The sequence below is a fragment of the Nerophis ophidion genome, linkage group LG17, assembly GCF_033978795.1.
Source record: "Nerophis ophidion isolate RoL-2023_Sa linkage group LG17, RoL_Noph_v1.0, whole genome shotgun sequence".
NCBI classification, from domain to species: domain Eukaryota; kingdom Metazoa; phylum Chordata; class Actinopteri; order Syngnathiformes; family Syngnathidae; genus Nerophis; species Nerophis ophidion.
The window spans coordinates 10,513,366-10,534,186 of record NC_084627.1 but is presented as its reverse complement, the minus strand read 5'-3'; the positions used below and the strand labels follow the sequence as shown (position 1 = coordinate 10,534,186).

General features: G+C 40.7%; 1 protein-coding gene across 1 annotated transcript; it reads right to left on the bottom strand.

The window, feature by feature from the left end:
* Window positions 1–6,706: 6,706 nt before the first annotated feature.
* Window positions 6,707–17,637, bottom strand: actr1b (actin related protein 1B). The gene is made up of 11 exons (XM_061876206.1): window positions 17,423–17,637; window positions 13,257–13,321; window positions 13,099–13,174; window positions 11,108–11,233; window positions 10,663–10,787; window positions 10,382–10,598; window positions 10,221–10,313; window positions 9,980–10,154; window positions 9,840–9,901; window positions 7,434–7,474; window positions 6,707–7,353 (listed from the first exon to the last, which is right to left on the bottom strand). The coding sequence occupies exons 1-11, from the start codon at window positions 17,468–17,470 to the stop codon at window positions 7,251–7,253; spliced, it is 1,131 nt and encodes a 376-aa protein (XP_061732190.1). The 5' UTR covers window positions 17,471–17,637; the 3' UTR covers window positions 6,707–7,250.
* Between the last annotated feature and the right edge of the window lie 3,184 nt (window positions 17,638–20,821).

Below are 20,821 nucleotides of genomic sequence, written 5' to 3'. Positions count from 1 at the left end.
GTGCAAATGTCTCATTAAAGACAATAAGGCGACTGACAAAGAAGCTCCGATTGGTCCCTTGAGATACTAGGTTTTTCTGTTGTATCTACACGGTTATGTGGTAGTTGCTAGGTCCTGCCATGCGCGTAACAGCTTACTTACGGAACAAATTACAATATCGCATACACTAATGTAAAGGATATCACCTAGGAACTCCAAAATTATCAGCTCAGTTTTGACCTAAATTGAGTTACTGGGTTTTGCCTTTGGACGGGAGAGATTACGCTACATATGTAAAAAAAAAATAAACCACACAATGTTAGTGCACCAGTTGAGGAAAATGAGCAAACTACATAAATAACATCTTGTAATTTGATTTTGAAAGTATTTTTTTTATCTTGATAAACTTACATGACTAAACATGATCACATAAGTTATTCAGAAAGTATAAATAACGACAAATGGATGGAATACTATTAACCGCAACATGTAAGTGTAAAAAAATCCCAACAACGTTGTGATTTGTACATTTTCAGGATGTGCTTGTTCTATTTTTAAACAAAGAAAACCATCTGAAGTTGTCTTTATTTTTAAGTTAGGATGCCGTGATTTTACAAGTCTGGCCCCACTTGGGAGTAGATTTTTCTCCATGTGGCTCCCGATCTAAAATTAGTTCTAAAGGCTTAGTGGCCACAAGCGTGGACAGCACCTTTTAGCTTGTATTTCCAAAATGGTGTACACCACTGAATTGGGGTCTTAGGGCCACTTATGTGGACACTTATACTGCCATCTGGTGGTGTCAGAAGATAGATAGATAGTACTTTATTTATTCCGTCAGGAAAGTTCCTTCAGGGAAATTACAATTTTCAGCACAATCCCATTCAAGATCAGACAAACATTACAGGGAGACAGAACAGGATCGCTGACGGGTCTGCCGGCTTCCAGCGCCCCTTACAAAAAAGATGACATACAGGTAAACAAGGGGTATAACACAATGGAATTTGAAGAAAAAAAGTGTAAAAAAAAAAGAATTAGCATGTCACTAAACATGAAGTACACATTTTTTCTCCATGTGGCCCCCGATCTGAAATGAGTTCTAAAGGCTTAGAACTGTCCACAAGCGTGGACAGCACCTATTAGCTTTTATTTCCAAAATGGTGTACACCACTGAATTGGGGTCTTAGGGCCACTTATGTGGACACTTATACTGCCATCTGGTGGTGTCAGAAGAGTATAACACAATGGAATTTGAAGAAAAAAAGTGTAAAAAAAAAAAAGAATTAGCATGTCACTAAACATGAAGTACACATTTTTTCTCCATGTGGCCCCCGATCTAAAATGAGTTCTAAAGGCTTAGTGGCCACAAGCGTGGACAGCATCTATTAGCTTTTATCTCCAAAATGGTGTACACTACTGAATTGGGATCTTAGGGCCACTTATGTGGACACTTATACTGCCATCTGGTGGTGTCAGAAGAGTATAACACAATGGAATTTGAAGAAAAAAAGTGTAAAAAAAAAAAAGAATTAGCATGTCACTAAACATGAAGTACACATTTTTTCTCCATGTGACCCCTGATCTAAAATGAGTTCTAAAGGCTTAGAACTGTCCACAAACGTGGACAGCACCTATTAGCTTTTATTTCCAAAATGGTGTACACCACTGAATTGGGGTCTTAGGGCCACTTATGTGGACACTTATACTGCCATCTGGTGGTGTCAGAGTATAACATACAATGGAATTTGAAGAAAAAAAGTGTAAAAAAAAAAAGAATTAGTATGTCACTAAACATGAAGTACACATTTTTTCTCCATGTGGCCCCCGATCTAAAATGAGTTCTAAAGGCTTAGTGGCCACAAGCGTGGACAGCACCTTTTAGCTTTTAACTCCAAAATTGTGTACACTACTGCATTGGGGTTTTAGGGCCACTTATGTGGACACATTTACTGCCATCTGGTGGTGTCAGAAGAGTATAACATACAATGGAATTTGGAGAAAAAAAGTCTAAAAAAAAAAAGAATTAGCATGTCACTAAACATGAAGTACACATTTGTGTACTTATGGACTAAGTACATCATATCAAAATATGATTCTTAGTTTGTATTCTAATAAGGGTCCAATAAGCCCAAATAGCAAAGAGAGGGGGAAAAAAAAGCATGTAAACAAACAGCTTGGGCCTTAAGAGGTTAAGGCAAACTTTGTTGCAGACTCGCATGCAGTTCAAAACCCAAAAGCAGTGAAGTTGTCACTTTGTGTAAATGGTAAATAAAAAGAGAACACAATTATTTGCAAATCCTTTTCAACGTATATTCAATTAAATAGACTGCAAAGACAAGATATTTCATGTTCACACTGAGACTCTTCTTTCTCAGTTCTGGACTACAGGCAGTTGACAAACTTACAGCCCCACCTAAAACAAACTTCACCAGCCGCCGCTGATTATGATGCATTCTCATTTCAGGCAAAGTATGAGACAATACTTTCTTAACAGCATAATTGTAACCAGGAATAAGTCTTCAAGTAACAATATTCAAATACTAATATTGTTGGGTAAGACAGAATTTGCTTTTATTCTGAATCCAGTGAAAAAGATTGGTGGTTTTAGCTGATATAAAGACTTTCAATCGATCAATCAATGTTTACTTATATAGCCCTAAATCACTAGTGTCTCAAAGGGCTGCACAAACCACCACGACATCCTCGGTAGGCCCACATAAGGGCAAGGAAAACTCACACCCAGTGGGACGTCGGTGACAATAATGACTATGAGAACCTTGGAGAGGAGGAAAGCAATGGATGTCGAGCGGGTCTAACATGATACTGTGAAAGTTCAATCCATAATGGATCCAACACAGTCGCGAGAGTCCAGTCCAAAGCGGATCCAACACAGCAGCGAGAGTCCCGTTCACAGCGGAGCCAGCAGGAAACCATCCCAAGCGGAGGCGGATCAGCAGCGCAGAGATGTCCCCAGCCGATACACAGGCAAGCAGTACATGGCCACCGGATCGGACCGGACCCCCTCCACAAGGGAGAGTGGGACATAGAAGAAAAAGAAAAGAAACGGCAGATCAACTGGTCTAAAAAGAGAGTCTATTTAAAGGCTAGAGTATACAAATGAGTTTTAAGGTGAGACTTACATGCTTCTACTGAGGTAGCATCTCGAACTGTTACCGGGAGGGCATTCCAGAGTACTGGAGCCCGAACGGAAAACGCAGACTTTTTTTGGGCTTTGGGAATCACTAATAAGCCGGAGTCTTTTGAACGCAGATTTCTTGCCGGGACATATGGTACAATACAATCGGCAAGATAGGATGGAGCTAGACCGTGTAGTATTTTATACATAAGTAGTAAAACCTTAAAGTCACATGTTAAGTGCACAGGAAGCCAGTATAGGTATATATGTATGTATATATGTATATAAAGGTATATACAGTACAGGCGTAATGTGATCAAACTTTCTTGTTCTTGTCAAAAGTCTAGCAGCCGCATTTTGTACCAACTGTAATCTTTTAATGCTAGACATGGGGAGACCCGAAAATAATACGTTACAGTAATCGAGACGAGACGTAACAAACGCATGGATAATGATCTCAGCATCTTTAGTGGACAAAATGGAGCGAATTTTAGCGATATTACGGAGATGAAAGAAGGCCGTTTTAGTAACGCTTTTAATGTGTGCCTCAAAGTAGAGAGTTGGGTCGAAGATAACACCCAGATTCTTTACCGAGTCGCCTTGTTTAATTGTTTGGTTGTCAAATGTTAGAGTTGTATTATTAAATAGAGTTCGGTGTCTAGCAGGACCGATAATCAGCATTTCCGTTTTTTGGCGTTGAGTTGCAAAAAGTTAGCGGACATCCATTGTTTAATTTCATTAAGACACGCCTCCAGCTGACTACAATCACTTTGAGCTGTTTATATATGTTGAATTATTTGGCAGACACGTTTATCCAAAGTGACATACATAAAATAATCAGTGTAAATATGATAATTTAAGGGAAGAATGCAATAGAAAATATCAATACAAAGTGTCAAGACAGAATAAACTCTGCTGCTGCAGCAACAGAGATAAGTCTGTATTCATACATTGTTTATGTAGGATATACACATGTATATATAACCTAATTATATTTTTTCTTCAATTTAAAAATAGCTGCCCCTTTTTTTGTGAAAATGAGTGGTATTCAGTGAGGTAAGATGAATGAAATGCGCTGACAGTTGATTGCTCCTCACAAATGAACTGCACTGAGTGGAGCGGATCACCACTCCAAGATGGCGGCCCCGCGTCTCGTCAGAACCAGTAGTAAGTAGCGCTCCATGCTGCGCACCCTCAGAAGATGTCTTTTTTGATTGATTGAGACTTTTATTAGTAGATTGCACAGTACAGTACATATTCCGTACAATCGACCATTAAATGGTAACACCCGAATACGATTTTTAATTTGTTTAAGTCGGATTCCACGTTAATAAATTCATAGTAAATGGTAATGGTCTGTACACATGACAATACCGGAACCATTGTGAGGGGAACTTAAGGGCGGGGGACACAGGATATGATGACATGTTTTGTGTGTTGGACAACAGGAAGTGGAAGAAGTAAGAGCGGGAATATAAGGTAAACAAAGATTAAGCTTTCGGTGTATTAAACTAACTAATAGTTACAAGTTTGGAACATAATAATGGTGACGTTGACGGGATAGTGTCCACCTGGATATTTTCAATGAAAAAAAGGTTGAAAAACAACGTTAAAAGCCTACTGAAATGAGATGTTCTTATTTAAACGGGGATAGCAGGTCCATTCTATGTGTCATACTTGATCATTCCGTGATATTGCCATATTTTTGCTGAAAGGATTTAGTAGAGATCAACAAAGTTCGCAACTTTTAGTTGCTAATAAAAAAGCCTTCCCTGTACCGGAAGTAGCAGACAATGTGCGCGTGACGTCACGGGTTGTGGAGCTCCTCACATCCTCACATTGTTTACAATCATGGCCACCAGCAACGAGAGCGATTCGGACCGAGAAAGCGACGATTTCCCCATTAATTTGAGCGAGGATGAAAGATTTGTGGGTGTGGAAAGTTAGAGTGAAGAACTAAAAAAAAAAGAAGAAAGAAAAAGCAACTGCAGTGGGAGTGTTTCGACATCCATTGCTTTCGGTCCCCTAGAGGGGAGGGGTTGCCCACATCTGAGGTCCTCTCCAAGGTTTCTCATAGTCAGCATTGTCACTGGCGTCCCACTGGATGTGAATTCTCCCTGCCCACTGGGTGTGAGTTTTCCTTGCCCTTTTGTGGGTTCTTCCGAGGATGTTGTAGTCGTAATTTATTGTGCAGTCCTTTGAGACATTTGTGATTTGGGGCTATATAAACAAACATTGATTGATTGGATCAATGTTGGATCGGTGCGGCGTCTTCAGTGATGGGGACGTTGTACCGATCCGTTGTGGTGAAGAAGGAGCTGAGCCGGAAGGCAAAGCTCTCAATTTACCGGTCGATCTACGTCCCATCCTCACCTATGGTCATGAGCTTTGGGTCATGACCGAAAGGATAAGATCACGGGTACAAGCGGCCCAAATGAGTTTGGGTCTCTCCCTTAGAGATAGGGTGAGAAACTCTGCCATCCGGGAGGAGCTCATAGTAAAGCTGCTGCTCCTCCACATCGAGAGGAGCCAGATGAGGTGGTTCGGGCATCTGGTCAGGATGCCACCCGAACGCCTCCCTAGGGGGGTGTTTAGGGCACGTCCAACCGGTAGGAAGACCCAGGACACGTTGGGAAGACTATGTCTCCCGGCTGGCCTGGGAACGCCTCGGGACCCCCCGGGAAGAGCTAGACGAAGTGGCTGGGGAGAGGGAAGTCTGGGTTTCCCTGCTTAGGCTGTTGCCCCCGCGACCCGACCTCGGATAAGCGGAAGATGATGGATGGATTGATTGATTGATGTAATTAGACATTTACTAGGATAATTCTGGAAAATCCCTTATCTGCTTATTGTGTTAATAGTATTTTAGTGAGATTATAAAGTCATACCTCAAAGTCGGATGGCTGCGATGAACGCCAGTGTGTCTGAGAGAAGCCAAGATCACAGCTGCCTTTTTGACAGCTACAGGAGGAGGTCCCATAATCCACTCAAGTCTCCGGTAAGAGCCGACTTAATACCAGAAATTTCCCATCCAAAAACTTGCTGGTTGACATAGAGAAACATACTCGCTTGACCGCTCTGTGTTAAAGCTTCAGAACAAAACAAAGAAACACCGGCGGTGTTTCGGTGCTAAAGGCAGCTGCAATCCACCGCTTTCCACCAACAGCATTCTTCTTTGACGTCTCCATTATTGATTGAACAAATTTCAAAAGATTCAGCAACACAGATGTCCACTGTGTAATTATGCGATGAAAAGAGACAACTTTTAGCCGAGACGTCACAAACACGCGTTATCATCCTGCGACATTTTCAACAAGAAACTCCGGGGGAAATTTAAATTTGTAAACTAAAAAGGCCGTATTGGCATGTGTTGCAATGTTAATATTTCATCATTGATATATAAACTATCAGACTGTGTGGTCGCTAGTAGTGGCTTTCAGTAGGTCTTTAACTTCAGTTCCTCGAAGGTTGCTAGCTCTGTGTTGGAGCTTGCACGCAGGTCTGTACTACATTCACACTCTCAGGAATTAAGTACACTTAATGAAGCGCACTGACACAAGAAAGTTGCTCGGCTGATGAAAATAAGATGCTTTAGAGCAGCAGACATAAATGTTTATTTCTTAAAATAATAATAATAATAATTATGTGTTAGCCAACACTGTCGTTCCTGTGTGCAGGTTTTAAAAAAAGGTCCAAAAGCCTCGCTGGCCTCCACGTCCTCGGTGCATCTTGTGAACGTGCGGCGAGTGTCCGACATGCGACTCGCCCAGCCGGCTAACAGAAAAGACTGCTGCATTTCAACTAAAACACATTATTTCTTTCGATTGTTGTCCTGAAAGAGCGGTCAGTCGTCTTAAACGTGCTGACTCTCCTCGGACGGCGTGTGTGCGCCAACATGGCGGCCGTCAGGTCAAAACACTTTGGAATGGAAACGTAGCAAAAACCGACAAAAAAAAAGTGGACTTTTATTGACAATGTACACCTTCACGTAGAAAGGAGGCGTGGCCTGAGGCCGGGAGGAGTCCTCAGGGCCGAGTGCCGTCCACTCACACACCCCTCTCGAGTCGTGAGTGGCGAATGAGAGTTTGGCGAGGGAGGGGGCGGGGCTAAAGCGGCAGGCTGGGCGGAGCCAGAGTGTCTCCTAGAAGGTCTTCCTGTGGATGGCGCGTGCACCGTCTTCTTCATATTCCCGCTTGGACACCCACATCTTCTTGAAGGTGTCCAATGACGCCAGGATGGAGCCTCTGTGGGCGGAGCCGAGAAGGTCAGGTGATTGTTTATTTACATTTGGTCAAGATTATTCATGGGAAAATTCAAAATGTACCCGATCCAGGTGGAGTAGAGTCTCTCCTGGGGGGCCGAGATCTGCACACACAGTGGTAGCAAGTAAGTGTGTGTTCTTGTATTTCTACCCTTCTTGAGACACCAACAAGGAAAAGTATCTTCCATATGAGGAGGTGTGAACAAGTGATGACATAAATCATGCTCCCAATAACATTGCATCTAATAGACAATGTCTCACTTGCACCCCTGCTGGTGACATGAGGGTGTAAAAGTGCTCCCCCTCTGGTCAACATATGAAATAACAAGTGTGTAAGAAATTGAAATGTGCACCCTTTGGCCAAAATTAATACAAAAAAATTAATAAATATGTATATAGAGACACTGTAATAACGAAGTAAATAATGAAGATTAAAAAACAACTAACAAAAAATTCCCCCCCAAATAAATGAACTAAAAGCAGTATCTCACAATGTGTCGAGTTTTTTCTTATAAAACAGGAACAATTTTTCATATTCTTTCTACTTCCGTAATATTGCAATATTTTCTCCTAAAATTACTTTTAACGTAAAATTATTACTTTTTAATGCACAACAGTGACATTTGTCATAAAATTCTGACTTTAATCACAATACTGCTATTGTTTTTGTTCTTGTAAAATAGTGACATTTGAGTAAAAATGACTTTTGTCATCCTTTTTCCAAGTAAAGTTTCGATTATTATTATAATATTGCCAAAATTTTTACGGTTTCTTATAAAATTGTGACTTTTGAGTAAACTTACAACACTTTTCATCAAATTGCCAACATTTTAAGCTTTTCTTGTAAAATCGCGACTGTCATTGAGTAAAATTCCAACTTTTATCATAAATATTGCAAATGTTCAGTTTTTCTTGTAAAATTTTGACTTGCGTTGAGTAAAATGAAGACTTATAACACTGCCAAAATTCAAAGGTTTTCTTGTGAAATTCAAACTCATTTTTCTCTCAAGAAGGTAACAAATACAAAAGTGTGTGTGTGTCTTCTTGTATTTCTAGCCTTCTTGAGACACAAACAAGGAAAAGTACCTTCCATATGAGGAGGTGTGAACAAGTGATGACATAAATCATGCTCCCAATAACATTGCATCTAATAGACAATGTCTCACTTGCACCCCTGCTGGTGACATCTATCAACATGAGGGTGTAAAAGTGCTCCCCCTGTGGCCAACACATGAAATAGCAAGTATGTGTAAGAAATTGAAATGCGCTCCTTTTGGCCAAAATCATTTAAAATAAATAAATAAATATGTATATAAATCAGGACTGTCAAACTAAGTTTAGCTCAGGGCCGCACGGAGGAAAATCTGTGCACACGTGGGCCGGACTATTTAAATCATGGCATTAAAACTAAAAAATAAAGACAACTTCAGATTGTTTTCTTTGTCTTACTTTGGCCAAATATAATACTAACATATTCTGAAAATATTACAATACATTTTTTATTTAAATAGCGGCAGCGATAAAGTTTAGATCCATGAAGGAAATAAAAAAGTGAATGAATGTTTATAACTGAATAAATTTACTTATGCATAAAAACATGTTTTCTTTTGTGCTATTTGTATATGTTTTTTTATTTAACCTCTTAAGGTCCAAGCTGTTTGTTTACATGCTTTTTTTAATTTCTCTTTGCTATTTGGGCTTATTAGAATACAAACTAAGAATCATCTTTTGATATGACGTACTTAGTCCATAAGTACACAAATGTGTACTTCATGTTTAGTAACATGCTAATTCTTGTTTTTACACTTTTTTCCTCCAAATTCCATTGTATGTTATACTCTTCTGACACCACCAGATGGCAGTAAAAGTGTCCACATAAGTGGCCATGAGACTCCAATTCAGTAGTGTGCACAATTTTGGAAATAAGAGCTAAAAGGTGCTGTCCACCCATGTGGCCACTAAGCCTTTAGAGATATAAGACAACCTTTTTCCAAAACACAATATAAAATGTGAGATAAAACAGGATAATGCGTACATTTATCATTTGTTTTAAAAACAGTGACAAAAAAGTGGCACCCCAAAAAATCTACAGTGGGAACCCATTTTTATGACTTGATGGGGTCTCCGGGACCCCATTTTGAACATTCCTAGCACCAACAAGGATGGAGTATTGGAGCGTGCAGAACAGCAGCAGGCGGCTGTGGCCTGCGGGCCGGTTCTAATACTAATCAAATATAATCCCGGGGGCTATTAATCATTCATCCTTTGACTTTGGCACTACTGATATAGAAATATACCCTAATAACTTAAAGTAAATAATGAAGATTAAAAATGAATTACAAACAAAAAATTCAAAGCTTACCTTTTTTATAATTGCATAGTATGTATATATTATTATTTTTGTAAATACAATCTAGAAAGGGTGGTCCTAAAGAGGTAACAAATAGAAGGTGGTGTGTGTGTGCCCACCTTGATTTTGACATCTTTGGGCGCCAGCTTCTTCACTTCCGTTAGTAGTCGCTCTCCAAACCCTGAGGGAGGCGACACAGAGTCACAATAAACGACCATTGCAGGTGGCGACGCCCACTTTTACATGTTGCCACGCCCACCTTTGATAAGCGTGGACCCCCCGCTCAGCAGGATGTTGGAGAAGAGCGTGCGACGCAGGTCCATGTCGGACTTCAGGATGGCGTCGGCCAGAACCTCGTGGATGCCTAAGCTCTCATCGCCCACCAGGTCGGGCCTGAAGAGCAGCTCGGGGGCGCGGAAGCGGGCCGGCCCGATCTGAACACGGCACGAGGGCGGCGGTCACGACAGGAGGGGGCGGAGTTTGGCGTGAACACAACTTACGTTCAAGGTGCTGCCGTCTGGGAGGATGTACTGGGCCTTCTCCGTCTCCAGAGTCTCATCCTTCTGGGGGTTCAGCGACAGGTAGCACGCCCTCTGGTGGCACAACCAGGCATGGTGTGTGAGACACGCCCCTTCTCCTACACACCCCGCCCCCAGCTCACCTCCTTGATGGTGCGCACCACCTCAAACTCCGCGGACGTGTTGAAGTTGTAGCCTTCCTTGCGCAGGAGGAGACGCAGGTACCACGACACGTCTCTGCCCGCGATGTCCATGCGCAGGATGGAGTGCGGGATGGCGAAGCCCTCGTAGGTGGGCACTATGTGAGTCACGCCGTCTCCCGAGTCCAAGACCACGCCGGTGGTGCGTCCCGTGGCGTACCTGGGGGAGGTCACACAACGCGTCATCCGTTTTCGCCGCGGCGTGGGAGACGCTCATCGCTTACAAGCTGAGCACCGCCTGCATGGAGAAGGAGAGGGCGGGAACGTTGAAGGTCTCGAAGAACACCTCCGCCGCCTTCTCGCGGTTGACGCTGGGGTTGAGGGGCGCCTCCGTCAGCAGGACCGGATGCTGGTGAACACAGAACGACATCCTGGTCAAAATTCATAACAACCACCATCAATCAATCAACGTTTATTTATATAGCCCTAAATCACAAGGGTCTCAAAGGGCTGCACAAGCCACAACGACATCCTCGGTTCAGAGCCCACATAAAGGCAAGGAAAAAGTCACAACCCAGTGGGATGTCAATGGGAATGACTATGAGAAACCTTGGAGAGGACCGCAGATGTGGGTTTTTTGCGGTGCCAATCAGATTAGTTTTTTTGCTCCAATATGGCTCTTTCGACGTTTTTGGGTTGCCGACCCCTGCCTGAGACGGAGAAGCTCACCTCTTCTGAGAAGGTCTGCAGCTGCTCCTTGGAGTAAACATACTGCCAGATCCTCTCCATATCATTCCAGTCCTTCACGATACCGTGCTCCATCGGATAGCGCACGGAGAGCAGACCACGGTGCTCCTGAACACATGACACATTTCCAGTTTTGAGCGTTATGTAAGTTGGAAGCAGATAAGAACCAGACACATGAATGCCGATTAAAATTAAAAGATAAAGTACCAATGATTGTCACACACAAACTTGGTGTGACAAAATTATCCTCTGCATTTGACCATCACCCTTGATGTGAAGTGAAGTGAATTATGTTTATATAGCGCTTTTCTCTAGTGACTCAAAGCGCTTTACATAGTTAAACCCAATATCTAAGTTACATTTAAACCAGTGTGGGTGGCACTGGGAGCAGGTGGGTAAAGTGTCTTGCCCAAGGACACAACGCCAGTAACTAGGATGGCGGAAGCGGGAATCGAACCTGCAACCCTCAAGTTGCTGGCACGGCCATTCTACCAACCGAGCTATACCGCCCCCTGGGAGGTGAGGGGAGCATTGGGCAGGAGCGGTGGTCGCGCCCGGGAATTATTTTTGGTGATTTAACCCCCAATTCCAACCCTTGATGCTAAGTGTCAAGCAGGGAGGTTATGGTTCCCATTTTTATAGTCTTTGGTATAACTCGGCCAGGGTTTTGAACTCACTACCTACCCATCTCAGGGTGGACACTCTAACCACTAGGCCATTGAGTATGGATGCTGTGAGAGACTTCCATTTACCTTTTATTGTATTACTATTTCCTTCCATTTACCTTCCACTTTCCTTTTACTTAGTACACTTACCTTCCATTTACTTTCTTTTAGCTTCTATATTCCTTTTTTTTTTACCTTGTATATACCTTCTTTATTTCTTCTTTTACCTTGTGTATAACTTTATTTCTTCTTTTACCTTTTGTTTACCTTCTTTATTTCTTCTTTTACTTTTTATTGACCTTATTCGATCCTTTACCTTCCACTTACTTTATTTTACCTTCTTATCTTTTGACCTTTTATTCACTGTTACCTTCTATATTCCTTCTTTTACCATTCATTTATCTTGGTTTACCTTTTTTTACGTTCTATTGACCTTTTTTCACCTTTTATTGCAGGGGTGTCAAACTCAAATACGGAGTGGGCCAAAATTGAACACTGAACAAAGCCGCGGGCCAAGGTTGAACAAATTAACCTTTTAGGTGGTAGCGTCCCGGAAGAGTTAGTGCTGCAAGGGGTTCTGGGTATTTGTTCTGTTGTGTTACGGTGCGGATGTTCTCCCAAAATGTGATTGTCATTCTTGTTTGGTGTGGGTTCACAGTGTGGTGCATATTTGTAACAGTGTTAAAGTTGTTTATACGGCCACCCTCAGTGTGACCTGTATAGCTGTTGACTAAGTATGCTTTGCATTCACTTATGAGTGTGTACAAGCTGCTTATATTATGAGGCTTGGCCGGCACGCTGTTTGTATATCGGATAAGCGGACGTGACAACAGGTTGTAGAGAACATTAAAGGCATTGCCTTTAAGGCACGGCCCCCAATATTGTTGTCCGGGTGGAAATTGGGAGATATTCACGAGAATGGTTGCCCAGGGAGATTTTCGGGAGGGGCACTGAACTTCGGGAGTCTCCCGGGAAAATCGGGAGGGTTGGCAAGTATGAGCATTAGCGGTGAATGCGGTGTTACAACGGCATCGCTCTAATGTTAATTTGATATTGCCTCCAGGGCCAAATGAAATTACGGGCCAGAGTTTGACAGCCATGTTTTATTGTATTACTATTACCTTCTATTTACATTCCACTTTCACCTTCTTTTACCATATATTACCTTATATATAACTCATTTTACTTCCTTTAAGGCAGACTGGATTTATTTGTCGGAATCATTAAACGATTAATCACAGCAACAGACATGTAATCTGAATGGATGGATGAATGGTTGCAGTCCGACTGTAGATGAAAAGACATTACCTCTGCTTTAGGGCCGATGAAGAGGTCGCCCTCGAGGGCCCCTGCCATGACACGCACATGTTTGGGACGTCCCACACTGTCACACACACACACAAGTTGGAGAACATTACTGTCACGGTTGTGAAAAGAGCAGTAAGGAAGGACATAGGAGGACTCACTAGTTCGGGAAACAGTATTTCGGAATCTGGTCACCAGCAAACCCAGCCTTGATTACTCCTGACCCCTGCAGAGACACACGTGACAATATATTAGCAACGCTGCTGGAATGAATGTGCACCGATGTCTGAAACATCGAGTGTGTGAGGAGGAGGAGGGTCATGAGACACAGCTGGAGGCCACACAACAACAACTTGGTCCTGTTCCCGCAAAGACAAAATGACGTCCAACCCAGCAGAGCCACGTCCAGTAGATAGATTGTACTTTATTGATTCCTTCACGAGAATTCCCTCAGCCTCGGTAGAAGCATTTAACTCCCATCTTAAAACTCATTTGTATACTCTAGCCCAGGCCTGGGCAATTATTTTGACTCGGGAGGCCAAATGTGTACCGTATTTTTCGGACTATAAGTCGTAGTGTTTTTCACAGTTTGGCCAGGGATGCGACTTGTGTGTGAAATTATTAACACATTACCGTAAAATATCAAATAATATTATTCAGCTCATTCACTTAAGAGACTAGACGTATAAGATTTCAAGGGATTGAGCGATTAGGAGTGACAGATTGTTTGGTAAACGTATAGCATGTACCATGAATGGATTAACGTGGACCCCGACTTAAACAAGTTAAAAAACTTATTCGAGTGTTACCATTTAGTGGTCAGTTGTACGGAATATGTACTGAACTGTGCAATCTACTAATAAAAGTTTCAATCAATCAATCAAATCTATATGTTAATAGTTATTTGAATGACTCTTACCATAATATGTTACGTTAACATACCAGGCATCTTTAAGTTGGTTATTTATGCCTCATATAACGTACACTTATTCAGCCTGTTGTTCACTATTTTTTATTTATTTTAAATTGCCTTTCAAATGTCTATTCTTGGTGTTGGGTTTTATCAAATAAATTTCCCCCAGAAATGCGACTTATATATGTTTTTTTCCTCCTTTATTTTGCATTTTTTGGCAGGTGCGACTTATACTCAGGAGCGACTTATACTCCGAAAAATGCAGTACATCTTTTTTTTAGGAACACTAATACAAAACCTCACCATAATGTCTGCATGCTAAAAACATTATGACAGACCTCCTTAAAAAAATTGAATGGAATTTTACGTTTTTTTTTTTACTGAATGAGACACTCAGAATGTACATGAAAATATAGAATGTGGGATTTATAATATTAACTATGAAGGATAAAACACTGAATATTGACAAGGTATGAACGTCTTACCCCCTCTCCATCCACATATTTTACAATCGAGCGAAGCGCAGCGAAATATATACGCGAAGGGTAAAAAAATAAAACACCTACAGTCTAATATATCACTAAGCTTTAGAACTTTTTTGTAAAAATCTCCTTCCGCGTCTGTCCCTGACACCCCCATTTCATGCTGGCATGTACCCACACTGCTCAGTGCCTCGTCTGAGCTGCTCTGACTTAGATTACCATAGTAACTATCTAGATTACCATCATAACTAACTAAATTACCATAGTAGCTAGTATATCATGCAAAAGCGCAGATTCCAACCATTGAAATACTTTGTATAGTTCAAGACTTACAGTCATTTCAAAACATCACTGCACTTCATAATGGCAGCTACAGTTTTCATCTTAACCCTTGGGTCGCTAATAAAAAAGCCCTGCTTGTACCGGAAGTAGCAGACGAGTCTGAAAAATTATACAATTAATGAATTTTTCAAACTGAGACTCACTGACTTTGGCTCATTTTCTGTGAAGAACATATGTCAGAATACATATTTAATGACCACACAACGCCTCTACACATTTCTATCACACACACACACACACCAGGCCTAGACAGGAGGAGGACAGAGTGTAGGTACACACAGAACATCAGAGGGTCAAATGTGCGAGAAAATGAGAGCAGACAGTGTGGGAACCGCAGGTGCAGGAACACAAAAGAAGAATCCCTGTGGGATGCAGAAACATTTTCCGTGTAACGTTCATATTGTTGTTACCCAACCAGCGTTTGTGGGTCTGATGGACTGGTTGCATTTTGTGGCTTTTAATGCCTCACAATCGAACTTGTTTATGTTAAAATACCAAACAGATGTTTATTGGAATATGGTAAACATCTGTTCAATACCCACAAACGCTGGCTGAGTAACAACAATATGAACATTACACAAAGGTATAGATCTAAAAAAATATATATTTGGGAATGTCCAGCAGGCCAGATTAAAACCCTTAACGGGCCGCATGTGGCCCCCGGGCCTTAATTTGCCCAGGTCTGCTCTAGCCTTTAAAGACCTACTGAAAGCCACTACTACAGACCACTCAGTCTGATCGTTTATATATCAATGATGAAATATTAACATTGCAACACATGCCAATACAGCCTTTTTAGTTTACTAAATTGCAATTTTAAATTTTACGCGAAGTATCCTGTTGAAAACGTCGGTATAATGACGTCTCGGATTGTAGTGGATATTTTTCTCCAGCCCGATCCAAGCTGTAAGTAGTCTGCTTTAACCGCATAATTACACAGTATTCTGGACGTTTGTGTTGCTGAATCTTTTGCAATTTGTTTAATAATGGAGACGTCAAAGAAGAAAGATGTAGGTGGGAAGCGGTGTATTGCGGCTGCCTTTAGCCACACAAACACAGCCGGTGTTTCCTTGTTGACATTCCCGAAGGTGAAGCTTTACTATGGAACAGAGCGGTCAAGCGAACATGGTTCCTGACCACATGTCAACCGGCAGGTTTCGATGAGAAAATTGTGGTAATAAGTCGGCTCTTAACGTAGACATGAGCGGAGCTTGCGTACTCCTGCAGCTGCGGACTCTCTTACCTCCTCGGGTGTGGTGACACTGGCGGTCACCACACCCGTGGCCACACCCCTCCGACTTTCAGGTACCAAATAATCTCACTAAAACACTAGTAAGTGAAGTGAATTATATTTATATAGCGCTTTTCTCTAGTGACTCAAAGCGCTTTTACATAGTGAAACCCAATATCTAAGTTACATTTAAACCAGTGTGGGTGGCACTGGGAGCAGGTGGGTAAAGTGCCTTGCCCAAGGACACAACGGCAGTGACTAGAATGGCGGAAGCGGGAATTGAACCTGCAACCCTCAAGTTGCTGGCACGGCCGCTCTACCAACCGAGCTATGCCGCCCCACAATAAGCAGATAAGGGATTTTCCAGAATTATCCTAGTAAATGTGTCTAATAACATCTGAAATCGCTCCCACTCCCCTCGCCTTTTTTTTTTTTCCTGGTCCTTCACTCTCACTATTCTCATCCACAAATCTTTCATCCTCGCTCAAATTAATGGGGAAATCGTCGCTTTCTCGGTCCGAATTGCTCTTGCTGCTGGTGGCCATGATTGTAAACAATGTTCAGATGTGAGGAGCTCCACAACCGGTGACGTCACGCGCACATCGTCTGCTACTTCCGGTACAGGCAAGGCTTTTTTATTAGCGACCAAAAGTTGCAAACTTTATCGTGGATGTTCTCTACTAAATCCTTTCAGCAAAAATATGGCAATATGGCGAAATGATCAAGTATGACACATAGAATAGACCTGCTATCCCCGTTTAAATAAGAAAATCTCATTTCAGTAGGCCTTTAAATAGACCCCACTTTTAGACCAGTTGATCTGCCGTCTCTCTTTTCTGTTCTGCCCCCCTCGCCTGCGTGGAAGGGCTGATGTCGTTGTGGCTTGTGCAGCCATTTGAGACACTCGTGATTTAAGGCTATATAAGTAACCTTTGGTTGGTCCATTTATTGCAATGTCAACCAAATGATGCTCATTGTAAGTATACACTTAGCAATGGTTGTGTGCAGACTAAGCAACCAAGCTTACACACACAATGCAGAATCGAACGTGACACTTAACACATAATCGGAAAATATGATTTTAATCCGGCATGAAGAGAATATTGTGCTGATGCTAACTAAACAAGCTAACATGTATTATCTCTCTGCTAGCCGGATAGCACTCGCAGCTAGCTGAGGTATCCAAACAATCATACGCTGGTAGATACAAAAAGGCTTTTCACAGAAAGTTTGGGGGCCAGAAGAGGTGTTTGTGAGCGAAACTAGATCGGACTGCAAGACAATAGCGAGCGAAGCTAACAGCTAGCAGAGGCGACGGCCTCGGGTTTGGGTGTGGATGAATGACGTCATCATACTCACATTGTCGATGACAACCGGCTGATTAGCTAAAATGTCATAGGACTCCATGGCGGACGAGAACGGCTGGGTGCGTGTCTATGGACGTGTCGGCGTGTTCCGTCCAGTTTAGTGTAGAATTGTGTGTGTTGGGGGGGAAAAGTGTCAAAACGCCGCCCCGTCACTGTGTGCAGCCCGCCGCTCCTCACTGCGGACTGTCCCGCCCCCTCCCGAGCCATGACGCGTCGGCGGTGTGATTGACAGGCGATGCGACCAATTAAATGGAAGTGTCTCGTGGGGGGGAGGGGCGAGACAAAAGCAATTGTTATTCGGACCAGAGGACATCAGAATCAGTAATACTTTATTAATACCTGAGGGGAAAAATACATTTTCGGGGTGTATAAATGAATCAATCATAATAATAAGCTTAGTCACCAGAATGTTACAATAAAAGCTGTGTTTTTTTACAGCATACAAACCCGTAAGGACCAGATGAGTCGCCCGCTGGCCTGTTCTAAAAAAATAGCTCAAATAGCAGCACTTACCAGTGAGCTGCCTTTATTTTTTCAATTGTTTTTATTTACTAGCAAGCTGGTCTCGCTTTGCTCAACATTTTTAATTCTAAGAGAGACAAAACTCAAATAGAATTTGAAAATCCCAAAAATATTTTAAAGACTTGGTCTTCACTTGTTTAAATAAATTGATTCATTTTTTTACTTTGCTTCTTATAACTTTCAGAAAGACACTTTTAGAGGAAAAAATACAACCTTAAAAATCATTGTAGGATTTTTAAACACATATACCTTTTTACCTTTTAAATTCTTAACTCTTCTTTCCTGACAATTTAAATCAATGTTCAAGATTTTTTTTTTTTTGTAAAGAATAATAAATACATTTTAATTCAATTCTTAATTTTAGCTTCTGTTTTTTTGACGAAGAATATTTGTGAAATATTCCTTCAAACCTATTATGATTAAAATTAAAAAAAAATATTCTGGCAAATCTAGAAAATCTGTAGAATCAAATTTAAATTTTATTTCAAAATGTATTTTTACCTATTTAAAACATGTGATCAAAATTCTAAAATTAATCTTAATCAGGAAAAATTACTAATGATGTTCCATAAATTCTTTTTTTTTTATTTTTTCAAAAAGATTCGAAATAGCTAGTTTTTCTCTTAATTTTTTTCGGTTGAATTTTGAATTTTAAAGAGTCGAAATTGAAGATAATCTATGTTTCAAAAACCGTTCAATTAAGTGTTTTTTGCATAATTTATTCTCTACAAAAAAACTTCCGTAAAAGGAAAAAAAATGTACGGCGGAATGACAGACAGAAATACCCATTTATATATATATATGTACATATATATATATATATTAAAGGTAAATTGAGCAAATTGGTTATTTCTGGCAATTTATTTAAGTGTGTATCAAACTGGTAGCCCTTCGCATTAATCAGTACCCAAGAAGTATCTCTTGGTATCAAAAAGGTTGGTGACCCCTGGTATAAACAAATTGAATAAATGGAATGACAAAACAATACCACTGTTTTTAGCGGTAAAATTCAAGCAACAGAGCTGCCAGTTTGTTTGTTTTTTTTACTGTAAGATCTTGTTATAAGGTGGTTTTGTTTTTGATGTTTTCGAGTAAAGAAAACACAGCACCAAAAATAAAACTCAGTCGGCGGAATTTAACCGTAGAATCTATTGTCAATATCAAAGTGTACAATATGATTGATGATTTGTTTTGAAATCATAAGTCAAGCAGATATTTAAGTACAGTATTTATCTTTATTTTTACAAAAAATATTTTTGAAATGCACGATAATATAATATTTTGATAACATTGAATTTGAAAAGATACACAATTGCATACGATAGTACAGTGGTTCTCAAATGGGGGTACAGGTACCCCTGGGGGTACTTGAAGGTATGCCAAGGGGTACGTGAGATTTTTTTTTAAATATTCTAAAAATAGCAACAATTAAAAAATCCTTCATACATATATTTATTGAATAATACTTCAACAAAATATGAATGTAAGTTCATAAACTGTGAAAAGAAATGCAACAATGCAATATTCAGTGTTGACAGTTAGATTTTTTTGTGGACATGTTCCATAAATATTGATGTTAAAGATTTCTTTTTTTGTGAAGAAATGTTTAGAATGAAGTTGATGAATCCAGATGGATCTCTATTACAATCCCCAAAGAGGACACTTTAAATTGATGATTACTTTTATGTGTAGAAATCTGTATTTATAACTGAATCACTTGTTTATTTTTCAGCAAGTTTTTAGTTATTTTTATATCTTTTTTTCCAAAAAGTTCAAGAAAGACCACTACAAATGAGCAATACTTTGCACTGTTATACAATTTAATAAATCAGAAACTGATGACATAGTGCTGTATTTTACTTCTTTATCTCTTTTTTTCAACCAAAAATGCTTTGATTAGGGCAGGGGTCGGGAACCTTTTTGGCTGAGAGAGCCAAGAAGCCAAATATTTTAAAACGTATTTCCGTAAGAGCCATATAATATTTTTTTCGAACACTGAACACAACTAAACACATGCATTTTTAAGTAAGACCAACATTTCTAGAGTATATAGGTCTTTTTCTTTGTAATAACATTGTTATTCTGAAGCTAACTGTGGATGGGGGCGTGGCCTGCGGGCCTGCAGTGAAGCGGGGTGTTGCCAGGATCGGCCTCGAAATCGGCCTTGTTATCTAATCACCTGTCGCTCTGTTATAAGCAGCAGCCAGGAGGAGAGATGGCGAGCGGGAACGAAAGAGAAAAAGACAATTGCTGGAAAGAAACTGAGAGACTTATTGAAAAATTTAACAATATTGTAGCCCTGAAACAGCCTCTCAAGTCGGTGCTTGGTGGTCTGAAGAACATCCAGGAGTGCAAGCCCCACACTAACCAATAATAAATAAATAACTTCTTACCATTAACGTAACTTCTTGAACAGGTGCGGTAGGAAACGGATGGATGGATTAAAAATGCATGAGGATGTTTTGTATTTCGAACGTTATTTTTAACACTGTGATTACAAGTGGAATTATTAATTACTTATCGTGTCAAGCAATGTCAGGTCAGATTTATCCGAGAGCCAGATGCATTCATCAAAAGAGCCACAGCTGGCCCGCGAGCCAGAGGTTCCCTACCACTGGATTAGGGGGTACTTGAATTAAAAAATGTTCACTGAAAAAAGGTTGAGAACCACTGCGATAGCACATGTTACTTTTCTGCAAATCTCTGCAACACTATAAGTTGAATATATGCTTTAAATGTATATTATTTGTCAGTATTATACAATACATAGACGAGGGAGGCGCTATATAAATTATATTCATTTTTAAATACAGTATGTTTACAGTTGTTTTCTGGTGTGACACTGCAATTTCCCACACTCTTCCTGTGC